At 41.9% G+C, this 17,174-nt stretch overlaps 1 protein-coding gene across 1 annotated transcript in view; it reads right to left on the bottom strand.

The window, feature by feature from the left end:
- LOC114658459 (myosin light chain kinase 2, skeletal/cardiac muscle-like) overlaps window positions 1–17,174 on the bottom strand; it is an 88,082-nt gene that overhangs the window by 32,515 nt on the left and 38,393 nt on the right. The window contains exons 6-10 of the mRNA XM_051932556.1: window positions 11,407–11,500; window positions 11,114–11,223; window positions 9,723–9,864; window positions 3,470–3,540; window positions 600–728 (exon numbers count right to left, since the gene is read on the bottom strand). Coding sequence (XP_051788516.1) covers window positions 600–728; window positions 3,470–3,540; window positions 9,723–9,864; window positions 11,114–11,223; window positions 11,407–11,500 — 546 coding nt within the window. The remainder of the gene's footprint in view (window positions 1–599; window positions 729–3,469; window positions 3,541–9,722; window positions 9,865–11,113; window positions 11,224–11,406; window positions 11,501–17,174) is intronic.

Genomic DNA, 17,174 nt, shown 5'->3' on the forward strand with positions numbered 1-17,174 from the left:
ATAAATACTTCTAACGTCAAGGTGAGGTGGTGATACTCACTAATCAGGATGCCAGAGAGCGAGGACGGGCTGCACGCTCATCAACTTCTGCCGGTGAGAATTTCACGGCACTCTGCACGTGACAGTAAGGACCCTTTGACCTCGTATACACAACGGATACCTTCCGATAATCAGTGTTATAAAAGTCATTACCCAAGTGACCAATTTATTGAGCCTCTGAGCTTCCCGCCACACATACGCTATTTAATAGATTGACAGACTGACTGAATAATAAATCAATTAACTGACTGAAGACTGAGGTCATGTTCTCTACAATAGCTACAATATTAAGGAGGCATTACTTCTATGAGGGAGCCCTCACTATTAAAGGTACCTGATTTTATGAAAGACTGACTGACTGCTTGAGATAGCCCTGACTATAAAAGGCACTATATAATATATAATTGTCTGAATGGCTGTACTTCCCTGTGTCCACCCTAAATCACAGGGCCGCACCTTCGATCTCCATCACGCCTCCCTTTACTCTACTTGTCAACTCTACCATTAATAAAGTGCCTGGCATGGAATTCTCTGTGGCACCGAGGCCTTGCATGACTCACAGCATGTATGAAATAACTCCAAGGGTCCACAAGTCAGTTGGGAAGGAGACAAAATCAAAGTTGACAATCTCAGGGGCCAGGAACTCCGGGGTACCAAAAGAGACCCTCAATTTCTCCCTGGGTTTGTATCTGTAATTAAAATTAAAAAAAAAAAAAGTAAGGGCAACGTTTGAAATGTGTGACAACTGACAACGATTTTGAGTAAAGTTCTGCAGTTCATTCACAACGAGCAGAAAAGAAGAGCACATGTAGGGAAGAACTCCTACGGTCTTTATGGATGTTGCTTTTATTATATAATGATATTATAGCAGATTTACAGCAGTCATCTGTATAAATAAGGGGGCAGCAAGTTGCTTGGAGCCAGCCTGTCACGGTGGGCTTTGCAGGACCACTCTTTTAGCCTCTAAGCCACTCGGCCTAGCCAATGTGGAAAGCCAGGTCTTCTTCTTCTTCTTCTTGGTGTTCTTTCTCGTCTTTCATTCCATCGCCAAGCCCTATTATTTACTCCAGGGATGTAGGGAGCAGAGTCCACCTTGTTATTATTATTATGATTTGCAGTTCTTTAGATTTCACTACTTTTCTGCTGATATTAAAACTAGAAACCTCTTGAGAGAAAGCATAGCAGATGGTCTCATGCAGGAGTACATTTCAGGATTTAAGTCAGGGTTAGAGGTGTCTGGTCGCTGCCAGCTCCAAGAATGTCGTCTGCTAACCAAGCCAAGGACTTTGCTAACAGCAGATGTCCTTCATATTGCTGCTTAGTTTTACAGAATAGAGATGTTCACGTTATGCAAGAGCTTTTCGGCATATCACTTGACAGATTTAGTGTGCGATATTTATGCTCTTCTGTTGGAACAATGTTATAGTCCGACGGTAACGAGATATCTAAATATGTATTATTGGTAGATGATGTCTGGCTGGTTGGCATTAACAGTGACATTGGTTTGCACAGGGAGCTTCCAGAGTATCTTGGATGAAGAATCTTCCACAAGTTTACGCTCCTTCAAAAACCACTGCCTTGGAACTTGGAAGTTGTTGTCCTTCTCTAGGGTCCAGTGGATGTATTTTACCAATTTATCGTGACGTCATAGATAAGAAGTTTTGTCCAGTGTGTCACTGGACATTGTGATGGACAGACTCATCACATTTTTTTTATGTAGATGATGTAAACTATCTTCACACTGGTTGTCTGAGGAAGTGATTCATATTATACTTGATGTTCACTGTCTGATCTTCAATGGCAAAACTGCTGGCTTCAGATGATGGTGGGATGGACTGCCATTTCATCCAGCTAAGTTGACCACTGACTATCAACTTGTGCCTTTCCAACATCATCTCGAAACTGCCTGTGCATTGGTCTCCTCTTCCAGTTATGGTCATGCAGATGATTTTGTGATTCTTCATACGTTTCCAAGCCGTCTCCTTGGTTAAATGTTTGCTATGCAGATTAAGGTTTGAGGAGAATGCTTGACAGTCTTTCTGGATGGAATTTGTAGATTCTGTCAAGTCACGTATTCTGATCGCACTGACAACCTCATGCTCTCTTCTTTTAGGACACAGAGCATGCTTAATGATTGAGTGACTTGATGTCCATTAGTCCTCTCCTCTCCTTCTCTGTTGGTCCGAGGGACATTCAATAATTTATCTACCTCAGTAGGGAAAGAAAAGAGTTTTCTACAAATGTTTGCTGTATTTTTCAGTATAGTCCCCTGATAGCTCCATACACTTTGTCCACTTTTCCTGCAATGACTTTAACCTCTTTGAAAAAAATATCTTCTCTTTGACCTTCAAACAGGACGTCACAGCTGCCTTGACGTCTTCATTGCTTGAAAACCACTGTCCACCGAGAGATTTCTTCAAAACACGGAACAGGAAGTAATCTAAGGACAGCAGGGTGGATGGTTCAGCAGCTGGAACCCACATTCTCAGATGGCAGCCTGTGATTAAAGTGACATGTGAACTGGCACATTGTTGTGAAGAAGCTTACTTGATTTACACAAGGACTCTCCTGATCTCCTGTCTCTTCGAATGTTAGACTCGCACTGAGCCAAAACTGTGCATGAGTAACCTTGAGGTGTGTCAAAAATGCCTAGACTTGTTTCAACACACTTGCTACTTTCTTTCATACTCAGGTAGATGAATTATTGAACACCCCTCGTAGATATAACCTCTCTAACTCATCTTTGGTTGGATGGCAATGAGCAGGTTCTTTCAGGGTCGTCTTATCATATGGGAACAGTGGGCACTGGCCAGGAGCCCCAGGAGCATAGGGTCCCACGATGTTTGTGATGCCTATGTATGTTTCTGTTTTGCTTTGGAAACAGGGGCCCCAGCGCACTACTCAGGGGGTCCTGGTAAGACAGCCCTGTGTCTTGTGTCGCACGATTGAATTTCAGGTGACTTCCAGTTGACTATTGCAAAACTGCAGGTCAGAATGGAGATTGCGTATGTTTTTACGGTTTGATCATATTTGAATTTATCATATTTGAATATCATAGTTGAATTTAGCAGCCAAGATCTTCTTCACCCTCTTGGAATATTCCTGCTTGAGGTTTAAGCAGATTTCCCTGTTGTTAGCTTTGCCTAAAGTATTTATGGATAGCAACCCCTTCCCTTTACTTAATATTATCATTGTTATTATAATTATAACAAACTCAGACCCACTTAATCCAGTTCAGCATCACCCAGGGCCAGCACCTATCTGGGTAAAATGGGACACAATGTCTGAAACAGATCTGGACAGGAAGCTGTCCATCACATAATTATTACTGTTAATAAACGACATTATACTTCAACCTGTTGAGAGTATACCAAATTGTAAAGCTGGAAATCAAACCTTAAAGGCTGAATTAGCCATTTTTGGTCATTACCTCCTGGCCAGTCCAAAGTCAATAATCTTCACTTGATGACCCGTCCGGTTCACACAGAGGATGTTCTCTGGCTGTGAAGGATGAGATGGAATTGAACGTTACTGAGCTAAACCAAAAGAACTCTAAGAACATCTAGGAACTCTTGAAAAATAAAACCATCCAGCCCTCCAAAGCTGGACCGGCTTAATCCATTACAGGGTCTTGAGCCCATCTCTGCAGAAACTCCCTGAACGGCGCGCCAGTCCATTGAATCTGGCCCAGTTTGCTGAATTGATCCACCTAACCTGCACAGATTTAGCATGTGGAAGGAAAGTAGTGGTGCTGTCGACAAAGGAGAATGTGCAAAGTCCATACAGACGTCAAGCAAAGGACTACAAATTAACTTCAAGTACAAGGAGTGGGGGTATCAAAAGCAGCTGAGGGCATAAGGTGGGGAAATAAGGAAATGAAAAAGCACAAGAGGGACCATACGGAAAAGACAGCACCCTCAGAGCTAAGAAAGAAAGTAAAAACGTACTTATAAAGTGCATATCAAAGACTAAAGTCAAAAAGTGCAGAACAATAAAACACAGAAAAAAATGAAATATCAAAACAACATAAAATACAAAGACAATATAAAAGTCACCCACAGATGGCAAAGCCACCACACTTGAACAATTCGGTAGACTCTGCTGAGCTCGGTGTCAATGGAGGACTGTTTGTAGCCCTGGAGCAATGGACGGTCTTTAGTTTGATGTGAGCGACTGAAAGAAGGTCTTAGTGTGCAGATCTCACTGTGTAGTGGTGTAGTGCTGAAGGAGGGTCGTGATTTATCAGGGAGCCTGACCATGCACAGCTCTGAATGTCAGTAGTAGAATTTTGATCCTACATTCCACTGGGATCCAACATTGAGCAACTAAAATTGGGGAGATGTGGATCCATTTGTGTGAACGTGCTAAAGGCCTGGCAGCTGCAGTCTGACCAGTCTGAAGATGAGACAAACCAGCTTTACTTAGACAGGTAAAAAATGGAATTACAATAATCCAGACGTGATGAGGTGAAAGAATGGATAAGCAGTCCTGGCAACAACAGATCTTAGCTTGGATAAGTCAGATTTGGGGCAACAGCAGCCCTAATTTAGGAACCACCTTAGATGGGGACTTTGAGATCTGAGACTACATCGTCTTACATTGTAGCCAGAGTGGGTGAGCCTGAGGGGTTCTTGGTTGATTAGCCCCTTTAGGATTTGTGCTCAACAGAGGAAAAACAGTTTGCAATGACTAAGGCCTCTTAGGTTTATCAAAATGAAAAAGGCTCTGCTAATATAACTCTTCAAGACTGAAAATGTATATACTGTATATATCTACAGATACCAGCACTCACACTTAAACGTTTGGTGTCACTCAGAAATTGTACAGTGATCCCTCGCTATATCACGGTTCGACTTTCGCGGCTTCCCTCTATCGCGATTTTTTTCTCATACACGCTTACGTCACTACGCATGCGCTTTCTGAGAACTTTTATCTAAGCCCCACGATGGCTCCTAAACGTGCTGCTTTTTCTAAGCCTTCTGACAATAAAACTAAGCGCCGGAGGAAGATGCTTACTATCCAGGAGAAGGTGAAACTCTTGGATATGATCAAAGATGGCAATACCCTACAAAAGCCTCCTCATGCATATGAAAAGACAGCGCCAGCAACTGCCTATCAAGATGTTCTTCAGCCGCACACCCAGATACCCACTGCCTACTTCTAGTACTCCTTCAGCGGAAGAAGACAACGACGCACCTGCTGAAGATACTGCACCACCAGAAGACTCTCCTTCTGAGCTCGTGCCTTCATAGGTTAGTGGTTGTGTGTAAGAACTGTGTGTGTATGTAATTAAATGTACAGTACAATAATCTACTATATAAAAGCGGTCGGGATTGTCCTTCCGTCCCGTGAGTGCAAAGCGTAGTGGTTTTCCGCTTATCACAGACTTACTACTTGCAACTTGCGGTACGAAGTGACGCGATGTGAGCAGAGCTCTGGTGCTCCCATTGTTCCCTTGCTTTTGTGCGCGATGCGCTGGAAAAATAGACAAAATGATGTCTCTGGAAATAATTAATGTTGATGGAGTACAAATGCCTCACCGCGTAGTAAATATTAGGGGAGATGGTGCTTGCTTATTCTCATCTATAGCTTATTTAGTGCATGAAACACCGTCTTTAGCGGTACAGATTCAGGCTGACATTGTACGACTTTGGACAGGCACTCGAGGTGATAAAAAAACTTAGGTTTTCAGGAGATGTTATGAATGGGCACTTTGATGTTCTCATTCCCTACACTTACATGCCTGATGTACACATGGAGCGCACACAAATTGAGGATAAAAGGCGGGTGAGCCTAGTAATAATATGATATTTGTAACGTCTAATATGTCTTATTTTCTCTTATTTTGTTTAATATATTGGGTAATACGAGTGTAATGGTGACTAAAGGGTGTTATTTCATGTCTAGAGGGCTCTAATAATGTTAAAAAACGTATTTAGAAGGTCGTAAAAAGGTTTTCTACACTCTAACTGCGAAAATATTCAATTTATAAATAGAGAATCCTACTTCGCGAAAATTCATTTATCACGGTAGAGTCTGGAACGGATTAACCGTGATAAACGAGGGTTCACTGTAATGCATTTGATAGAAATTGATATTTGCATTCCACCATTATTATAATTTTTGAATAATACTCACTGCTACAAAAATATTTAATAAAGAAAAATGTGGTCATTAATGAAATAAACAAAAAATGCTCCAAATGTCAAATCACTTAAGTAAGTCTCTGAACACACCTGAATATCATGCCAGGAGTACGTTTTCTAACTTGTTTAACTTGGTTCTTTTCATAATTTCGGTTTTCATACCGTTTCCAATAGATTACAACATGGACTGTAATACCTTACACTTAAAAGATCAGCGATCATTCCTGACCTCCTCTGTTCTCTGTACGATTTCACCCATTGCTTCTCTTCTGACGTAATGTCTAATTTGAGTCGTACGCCGAGATCCACTTGTGAATTCCAGTTGTCAGGCAACTTATGACACAAGGAGGTCACAAGTACACTTGAAGCATCGTCGGGTTCCACTTTGTTGAGTTTTATCCTTGCTGATTTGATGCGATTTGTTTTGCTTGATTAGCAGGGATGTGATCTTAAATAAACAACCTTTTAAATTCGCTCTTTCAGACTTTCCATTGTTTTATGACTTTTCATTTCTTTTAATTTATAGCAAAAAACTCAGCAGTGGACCGATCCCTAACTAAAGGTTTTGGCACTTCGGTTTCCTTATGTTGCAGTATTTCTTTGTTTCATTTTTTTTTTTGTGTTTTCCACTATTTTGTGTCAAGATTTATGGGTGCAGTCATGCCAGTTGCTGTCACATGACCAGTGTTGTACCACATGTGACACCACAAGATGGTGTTCTATGTTGTATACAGTATTAATCCCCAAAGGGAAACTGTCTTTTTGCATGACCGTTTTGGGGTCAGAGCACAGGATCAGCGCCTCTGGAGCAATTTTCAGGTTAAGGGCCTGGCTCAGAGGGCCAATGGAGTAGGACCCCTTTGTAGTAGCGAGATTTGAAACAGCAGTTGTCCAGATACCAGTGCCAGATCCTTAGCCTCAGAGCCACCTCTCCGCCTTGTGGCATTATCACTGCCCCAGTATTGGAAAAAACAATCATCCAAACACATTGTCTCGTGTTTCTTTTTTGATTTAGGGATTTTTGAAACTGTTACGGAGGGTTTTGAACTTTTAGAAACGTTATTTTCGATTTTTGTATTTTGATTTTCGGTCTCATATCTGCTCTTTTCTGACCATTGTATTTAGTTTTGGGGTTCTGAGATGCACTTTCCACCTTGGCAGAGTCTCTCTTTTACAGACAGGAGCCACCACTGACTAAGGTAAACTTGTGTGTGATACACCCTGGGGGGCTTCATCGTGGTACGCAATGAGTCTGTGATGTGCGCATCTCCCATCGTGCCATTTTACCCAATGCAACAACTAGACCGGTTACTGCGAACAACCCGTCTTTTCGCTGTTCAGGTTTAAGTCACATGTTGTTTATTCTTAATGACAGTTTTTGATTAAATTAGAACCGATCACCAATATTGCTGGTCCACAAATGACAACAGACACACAGAAGACAAACTTATGTGGCAATCAGCCTCTTGTTTTCTTTTAGTTCAGTAAGTGTTTTGCTTACTTTTATGTTTAGCTTTGATTTTGGTTGATTTTGATTCATTTTTGCTTTGTGTCCTCTTCCACCATAACCTATCTCTCTATATATAAGAGAAAATCCTGGAATGGAAAGCAAATGCAAGGCTACGATACGTGATAATATCGAAAGACATTTTAAAGACCCACGAGACCAAGGAGACTCGCCACGGTGCGTCTCGCGGGGACCGTAAACATGAGACTTGGTGCCAAGAGATTGCCCCAGGGCGATAGCAAAAACGACAGTGGCTGTACAGGCTTTAAAAAGATCGAAGGGCAGCGCGACAGCAGCTACCCCAACCAAACGCGAGCAGCGTTATACATCCTGCAAGAAAGAATTCAACCACACCCGGGGCCAGTAATAAAAGACAGGTATTGCTTTTACAATGTCACGCGAGACCAGGCAGTGAGCCATCATTTAAAACAAGTCAACAGACCTCTACGTTAGCAGTTGTTGGATTGCTTTTGGCAGGCAAGCATCATGTGCTCTGAGCTCTTAAAACAACGACATGCGACAGGCAGAAGAGGCAGCTAGCAAGCAGCAAAAAGACAGCAAATGATCCAAAGGCATATCCTTAGCGTACGTTCAGCCGCGACACCCTTCACAACACGAGCAGCATTATACATCTGGGAAGAAACAGATGTAATCACGTGCGGGGCAGGAAATAAAGAAACAAGTATTGTTTGTACAAAAGTTTTTAAAGAAAAACTGAAAATAATGCATATGTAACAATTCACAAGAAAATAACAATCTCTTTAAATTGTAGATTGCCTGCCTAAGGTAAAGTCATCCCTGATGAATGGGGACGTGGGAATGAGGGGTCCTTTCATTGGATTAGCGCTATTTCAGATGTGGAATGGCAAAATAGGGGAGGCAGCTTGATGAATGAGGTCTCCAGGACTTAAAACAAATCCAAATCATATTATGTGATATCATCTAACGTGAAATTCTACTCCATACTTCTAGAATTTTTATTTTTATACTGTATTGAGGATTTATTCTGTTCTGTTCTGTGTATTGTATTGTATTGTATTGACCCCCTTCTTGTAAACACCCACTGCACGCTCAACCTACCTGGAAAGGGGTCTCTCTTTGAACTGCCTTTCCCGAGGTTTCTTCCATTTTTTCCCTACAAGGGTTTTTTTTTGGGGGGGGGAGTTTTTTCTGGTCTTCTTAGCAGGTCAAGGCTGGGGGGCTGTCAAGAGGCAGGGCCTGTTAAAGCCCATTGCGGCACTTGTTGTGTGATTTTGGGCTATACAAAAATAAATTGTATTGTATATCCAGCAAACGAAACACAGGGGTTGGCAAGCAAAGCGGGCAGGGGGCAGAGCCCCCTAGTAGTGTAAAATAAAATTCAAAAATAATCGTTTTTTGTTGTCTTTGTGAATATTATAAATTTGTTGTACCCATTTTCATTTAAGAAGGTTGCTTATTTGCCCTTTCGGCACCAGGTGTCATTTTGCCCCGCTACGGCTCTGCTCCCAGATCCCGACAGTAATGGCCGGTACATATAAATGCTGCATCACTGAATCATAACGTGACCCCTCAGGGAATAAACCAAACACTTTCTTGTGGTTTTCTGTTGTTTGGCTTATAAAAATAAGGAGAGAGGAGAGGAGTTTTTGGCTTTGACTTTGGTTTCTAGGCTACTCCTTGTTGGTTCTCCCCTTTGGCTTATCTTTGTCTTCTCAGTTTTGACCTTTGCCTGTGTGACTTATTGTAAGGTTTAACTCCTGGTCCTTTTAGCTCTCACCATAACTTTGGTGTACCTGAGTGTGAACACAACAGTGGGAAGGTTTGGAGGAATGCAAGCTTAATGGCCGAGGGCCACTTCACAGTTACAGAACATCTATTAAGAATGCATCTAAGTTAAACTGGCTTTGCAAAGAGTGAGAGGCATCAATAATGATCGCTAGGTTTTCTGGGAAGTCTGCATCATTACTACATACAGATGAAATTAAGTGAAAAAAAATAATTTAATGCAAAATATCCTAATGAAAAAAAAGCATCATTCTGAAAATTACCTTCAAGTCTAAATGCAGGACGTACATTTGGTGCATGTAATGAATACCTTCACAGATCTGCTTAATGAACAGCATGGCGTCGACTTCTGTCAGATGGTAACTGTCATCAATTATCCTGTCAAAAAGCTCACCTCCATCCACACTGCAAAAAAATGGAAGAAAAACCTCATCCAACCTCGAAAAATAAACACTACACACTCACGCACTGCAGAGCAAACCATACTTGCTATTCACATTAACAGTCTTCACCTTCTCCAGTGACACATAGCCACTCTGAGACCAGCAGAAGGTCCTGGGTGGGTCTTTCAGCTCTGACGCCTCTGGGTCACGACTTTTGCACCTCCAACAGAACCCGTTGAACTTGTTTTGTCTCGGGTAGGGTTACGCGGGTCTGGTGGAGCCTATCCCAGCTAGGATAGGATGCAAGGCAGGGAACAAACTCTGGACAGGGTGCCAGTCCATCACAGGGAGAACACACACACACCCCAAGCACACATTAAGGCCAATTTAGGATCTCCAGTTCACCTACCCTGCATGTCTTTGGATTGTGGGAGGAATCCAAAGCACTTGCCGCAAACTCAGACACAGACACGGGGAGAAACCCCGGTCTCCTTACTGCGAGGCAGCCCTCCATCAGGAGATATGCAGAAATTCTCACTGGCCACCACTGGTCTCACTCAGCGTTAATCGAATATCAGCCACTTGTCATTACAGGGAGCTTTTCAAATGGAATTTTTTTTCAAAAATTAAAAAGCGTGTACATTGCACGCTAATCGATATAAAAAACTCTAACTTTCCAGACCAATTTCTGTGAAGAATAAATGAACCAAAGAAAACAGACTCTCAGCAGTTTCACGCAGAGAAACAGCCAGACACGACATTATATATAAATGTGCCTAATGAGATGAATTCAATTGAGCAAGACTTCCTATAATATTGTTGTCAACAGCTCTAAGATTTAAAGCAAAATAAATTACTCTTTAGAAAACTGCTGTCTGACTGGTTCATTACTGTTTACACCGACAACAGGCATACAACAAAAGCAGAAAGGGATCAAAATGAGTCATCCTGCATGTCGCCGTATTCAGTAAAAGCCCAGCCTGCGTGACCCTGAATACACAAATCGCACAAACATGCCTGCGCTGACTTAGTCTGAGCATTAAGGGATTGCCCTCAAATCAATAAGGTAGGATTTCTAAGGCTTAGAAAATTCACAGCACTGATGCAATATGGGCCAAAAAAATGGGCCTGCAACCTGTCATCTAGATTGTAAGCCATACCATAGCACTGCCACTCCGTTCTTGCAGAATATTTTAATAGCAAACGTGAACAATATATTTACTAAAGATACATTTTACGTTAAAGGTGGTTTGAGTAAACAGCATACTCACTATTCCATTATCAGAATAATCTCATTCTTGACCTCATAGGCATCATAAAGTTGGATCACGTTGGGGTGGCTCAACTGATTCATGACTTGTACTTCATTGTTAATCACTTCCTGTGGAAGCAGAACATACACGGCGCCGGCATGAATAGTCATTTCAGAAGGTTGCAAATGTTTTACAAAGAGATTCCATTACTTTATCAACATATAAAAAGAGAGAAAATGAACACTATTTATCGGGAACATCAATTGTTAATCTTTAATTAAAACCTACAAATGAAAGAGACGCACACCTACCTTGTCTTTGGCGTTTCGAAATTTAATTAGCTTGGCGGCCATCTTCATTCCTGAGCTTTTTTCTGTACATCGATGCACTGTCCCAAATCGTCCCCTAAAAGTTAATATAATATAAAAACGTAGAGTAAGCTCTGGGCTTTAAGATAAGCACACTAGTTCTGTCTTGCATTTTAACTCTTTCAGGGCTGATGTCGACTTTTGTCCAAATTCAGGGGTAGAGGACAATAATCAGCTGTAAACTGCAACGAAACTCGCCCCTTACATTTTAGTTCGACTCTCTTTGCTAGAAGGACAGTTACATAGCTTTGTTGATTTGACCTCGATTCCCTACGCGTGTGTGAGTAGCAAAGAGCAAACAACTTCTACAATGGCATCGACATCTGGCGAGAGACCAAAGCGAATGTGCAAAGCAAAATACTCCATGGATGTTTTACGTAATTTCGTTGAATAGGACTCTGACTTGTCAGACTCCAAGTTTGATGCAAGTGGTCTGGAGATGGATATTGAAAACGAAAGTGAGGTACCAGCATCGTCTGACCGGTCCCTGGCTGATGGTGGTGCTGAACACTTTTGTGTAGCTGATGAGCCTACGGCAGCGTTCGCCTGGGAGGGCAACCACTTATGATGACAAGAGGTATAAACCAGATTGCGTCACACTGCCTGCTGTGCGAAGACAGCCAGGCAGCCAGCCCATCGTGCATTCCTGCTGACCATTGAGGCGCTACTGCCGCCAGAGATGCCAAACATGCGCCAACAGCAGCCACAGCACATAGCAACAGACGTTTTGTGTTGATTTATGTGGGAAATGATTGCTTTGTGTGCTTTTCAGAAAACTTAGTTCTTTGGAAAAAATATTCAGCCCTCAAAGAGTTAAGGGATGTTTTCCAATGATCTTGGTGAAGGTGGGTTAATAGGTAATGAAAAAGCTAACCTTTAAACATCTTCTCCGATGGAATGCATTCATTTCACCATAGGTCTTAAAGGTTGAAAATCTTAAAAATTTCAAATCCATTTTTGCCACAGAGCACTCTTTGCACCATTTTAAATGTTCTACGAGGGGGAGTCGAGCTAAAGTTAGAAAATGGGATTTTTTAGAATATGGAACGAACCTTAACAAAACTGATCACGTCATTTCTCAATGTCATCTTCACCATTTTCAATGCACTTGCGCCCCCTGCCTGGATTCCAGCAGAATAAAAGGTTTTGTCTCGTCCTCGCCACCACTCGAGCACCGCTTTCTTCACGTCGTCATCTGTCTTGAATCAACGAACACCCAGATGTTTTTTAGAGGTCCTAAAAGGTGGAAATCACACGGTGGCAAATCTGGCGAATAAGGAGGATGTGACAATTCCTCAAACTTCAGTTTCTCCAGGCAAGCTTTGGTGTTCTTAGCAGTGTGGTTGTCATTATCTTGCAGTCCCTGCCGCTTGGATCGAATAGCAGGCTTCACAGTGGTCTCCAGCAAGTCACAGTAACTTGCCCTAGTGACTGGAGTACCCCTCAGCATGTCGTGTTCAACATTAACTCGGGTGTACGAGTGGTTTGCGAGGACGAGACAAAACCTTTTATTCTGCTGGAATCCGGGCACTTCTAGACAGGGGGTGCAAGTGCCTTGAGAAGAAGAGTGGAAACGACACTAAGAAATGACATGATCAATTTTCTTAAGGTTTGTTCCATTTTCTAATATATCCCATTTTCTAACATTAGCTTGATTCCCCGTCGGATTATGCTTTGTAGGAAACTGTCAGAACACAGAAAAATAGTAGTCCCCTAGCGGCAATGTCACTCTTTTAATTTATTTATGAGACGTTCCATAAAAATAAAGAAAATAATTAAAATAGACCACCAAGGCTACACTGTAATCACCTCTAAACATACCGTCAGGCCTATAAAGTATTTGTGCAGTGACAAGATTTTCATAATTCTGACTCCACAATGGATTTGAAATGAAGCAATCAAGATGTGATTGAAGTGTAGACTTTCACCTTTAATTTAAGGGGTTCATCAAAAATATCCTGTAAGTATTTTTCTGCATAGCCTCCCTGTTTCCAGGGGCTCAAAAGGATTTGACATTTGTGAGCAGGTCCCTCATTATTCCATTAACTGTTAAGCAGGTAGAAGGTCTGCTGGTGATTAAAAGGGTGGAATTTGCATTTGGAAGCTGTCGCTGTGAACTCACAATATGAGGTCCAAAGAGCTAGCGCCTTTACGGCAATATGTAGAGGGATGGCATGATGGGATAAAAGTGTGTTATGGTAAATTGGCAGTGAATGTCTTCATATCAGAATACGGTTTGAATCCCAATCCGCCGTCGAGAACTCTGTGGGAACACGATGTTCTCAAATATCTACAATTAAAAAGAAAAAATCCAATATTCTGTAAGAGAATTTTCTTCAGAACTTGACAGGAACACATTAATGTAAACACACCAGGCCAGCGCACGACCTTTTAACTTTATTTGCCGGTTTATCCTGTATGAAGCTTAATTTCAGATGGGACTCCTTAGTCATTTAAGTGGAGTAATGTGCCGAGTTTCATGGATTGTCGTCAGTTCATAACACTGGACCAGATGATGCAGGTTTCTTGTTTTCTTCCTGACCGGTATGTTAAATAATGAATAAGCATGGATAGCCAACATTACTGACATTTAACGACTTCTTCCATTCACGTTTCCTTTTGAGTGAGGTGTTCGTATCTCTGGAGAACTGCTGGCCTTCTCTTTAGGATCAACCCAAGATAAGCAACCATGAGTAGAGCGGAATCAAACCGAAGAAGTGACGGTGATTTGCCATATTATAGAGGCATTAACTGGAATCTGTGACACCCCGGGCAAGGACACTGTTGTACAATTTCGACTTGGGGTGTCAGTTGTCAGTAAATGGACGCTTGAGGGCACTGCTGCCCCATGAAACCCAACAGACAGATGCAGAGACTGGTTTAAAAGCACCAAGAAGTAATTTAATTTTCTTCAATATAGTGCCTCTAAAGCACCACATCCACCACAATACACAAATAATCAGTAAGTAATAAATCACAATAATACGATCCTCCTCTCCCTCCAGCTCCGTCAACACTCCCTCCCAACTCCGGCTCGGCTTGCTGGGTCTCCCATAGTCCTTTATATAGTCCTTGACCCGGAAGTGCTCCTGTCCTTCTGTCCATGTGATTTATTAGCACTTCCGGGTCAGATGGAGACTTGTATTTTTCTATATGGGACTTGTATGGGCTATTTGGGAAGCAAAAATCCCCTCGTCTCCCTGCAGCGTCACACGATGGTCCCCAGGGTACCCAGCAGGGTTGTGATGAAGCCAAACTCCATCTTCCATGATGCCCTGCGGGAATCCGGGGCACCTCTAGGCTGCAGGGAAGACGCCATCTAGCGTCCTGAATGTGTCGGCCGGGATGAGCTGCCGGCTGTCCATCACACAGTAGACGAGACCGAACAACCAGGCGATGGAATAAGAGAAACTCATACTGTTAAAGACTATTCAAAAAACAGGATTCTGTTTTATTCCAGCCGTGTCTAAACTATTTGACAAACAAATGTCTTGCCAAAATATTTACAAAGTCCAATCTAAAGACTCTATCAAAACCAAAGAAAGTTAGTGTAGGTGCTACTTTAATATTTACAGTGGCTCCAAAACAAACGTGAAGAAATAAAAAACAACTAAAAAAGAAACTCTTCCTCCTCCTTCATCCAGTGACAAGACAGTTCACGAAAGACAGGCTGAAAAATTTATCAAAAAAATGAAAAACTAAGCACCTACTATATGTACAAAGGTCGGTACGTATTTCTACTACTAAACTAACCAGATCAGTAGTGCTAATTTACACTTCAGCCGAAAGATCTATAGCAGGGGTGTCCAGCTCCAGTCCTGGTGGGCCGCAGTGGCTGCTGCTTTTCATTCTAACCCTTTTCCTAATCAGTGTTCAGTTTTCACTGCTAATTAACTCCTTTTCCCTTCATTTGTTTTTAAGGATTCAGTCGTCTGAATTGATTTGTTTCTTCATTAAATGGCAGCCAAACAGAAATGAGATGTGAAACAAGCTGACAGATGACCAGCTAAATTGGGTCTTCAAATGCCAGCCAGTTTCACTCCAACCAATCTCTTAATGAGAAGAAAATTCTTGCTGAGTATTTAAGCCATTATTGAACATCATGACTTGTTGCTGCTCTCATTCTGCCACAGCAGACTGTTGATTTTCTGTTTTTTCTAAGACCATCGTCAAGATGTTTTGGTGACCTGAGCAGACCAACATGACTGAGGCCTTCACCTTTCTTTATTTTCAGGTTAGCTGGTCATGTGGTGGTTTGCTCTACATCTCATTATTGTTTGACTGCTCATTAAGGAAAAAGAAACAACTAAGGGGTCTGAGTCACGTCAATTACAACTAAGGCAGAAGAAATTAATCAGCAGCAAAAACGGCTCACTAATAAAGAAGATGGTCAGAATGAAAACCTGCAGTCACTGTGGCCCACCCGGACCAGAGTTGGACACCCCTGATCTATAGTGTATAGAACCATTTTAAAGTCCCTTACTTTTAAAGATCCCAGAGTTCAGTGGGAAAAGGATCTCTCACACGACATTTCAGAAAAGGAGTGTAAGGCAGCCAAATCACTCGAGCTCCACATGCGCAAAGCATTCAATTATTCAACTTAAAATCTTTCATCGAGCAAATTCATCTTGTTTAAAATTGTCCAAAATGTTTCCAGGGCAAGATCCAACCTGCGAACATTGTGATCAAGCTCCTGCCTCACTGGGCCACATGTTTTGGACCTGCACCAAATTAACATCATTCTGGACCAAAATCTTTAAATGCCTATCAGACAGCCTTGGTGTCACAATCCCTCCTAACCCATTAACAGCTGTGTTTGGTGGGTTCAGAGAGGGGCTTAAAGTGGAGAAGGACAAACAAACTGTGATTACCTTTACTTCACTATTGGCACATAGACTTATTTTGCTCAACTGGAAGAATCCTAACTCTCCTCTTTTAAGTCAGTGGGCAACTGATGTTATATACCCGGGGTACTCAATAGGCGGACTCCGGTCCGCATCCGGACCCAAATACGGTTAAATCTGGACCGATGCCAAAACAAACATGCAAATTTAATCATAATCCAAATGAGTTCTCAATGAAGTGCGCAATTGTGATTCCGCGCGATATATCTTTGAGGTTTCTACTCGGTTTGGTTGCTTCATCTATGTCCAATCACAGCAGCTGTAACAGTATCGTCATAGCAACGTTCCCGCTACTCCCCGCCTCCCCCCCAATACTCGCTCGCTCGCTCATTCACGGCAGCCAGATTTATGTACCGGTCACGTACAATGTCCGGTAGGGATGGGAATTGATAAGATTTTCACGATTCCGATTCCATTTTCGATTCTGTTTAACAATTCGATTCTTTATCGATTCTACTATCGATTCTTATTTTTAAAAAAGGAGAACACACGGGTCGATTAGCTTAGAACTTTGTTTTATATCTTTGAACAAGATAGAAATTTAGGAGTAACATGACCTTACAAACCCAACAGTGAGATCTTAAGAGATCCACAGCCTACGGCTCCTCGATGGGGTGCCACGGGGTCCCCAGAAAAAAATGTGTAAATGTAAAATAATAATAAAATAAATATTCTTCTGTAGCAATAACAAAGTATAACATAAATTATTCTGTGGCAATTACACAAGAATGTCCAGTAACATTTACACTCTCCTTTTTAAAAGTATATATGAGCTGAGCACTCAAAAATAAAACTACATCAGCCAGC

The sequence above is a fragment of the Erpetoichthys calabaricus genome, chromosome 10 (assembly GCF_900747795.2).
Source record: "Erpetoichthys calabaricus chromosome 10, fErpCal1.3, whole genome shotgun sequence".
Taxonomy (NCBI): domain Eukaryota; kingdom Metazoa; phylum Chordata; class Cladistia; order Polypteriformes; family Polypteridae; genus Erpetoichthys; species Erpetoichthys calabaricus.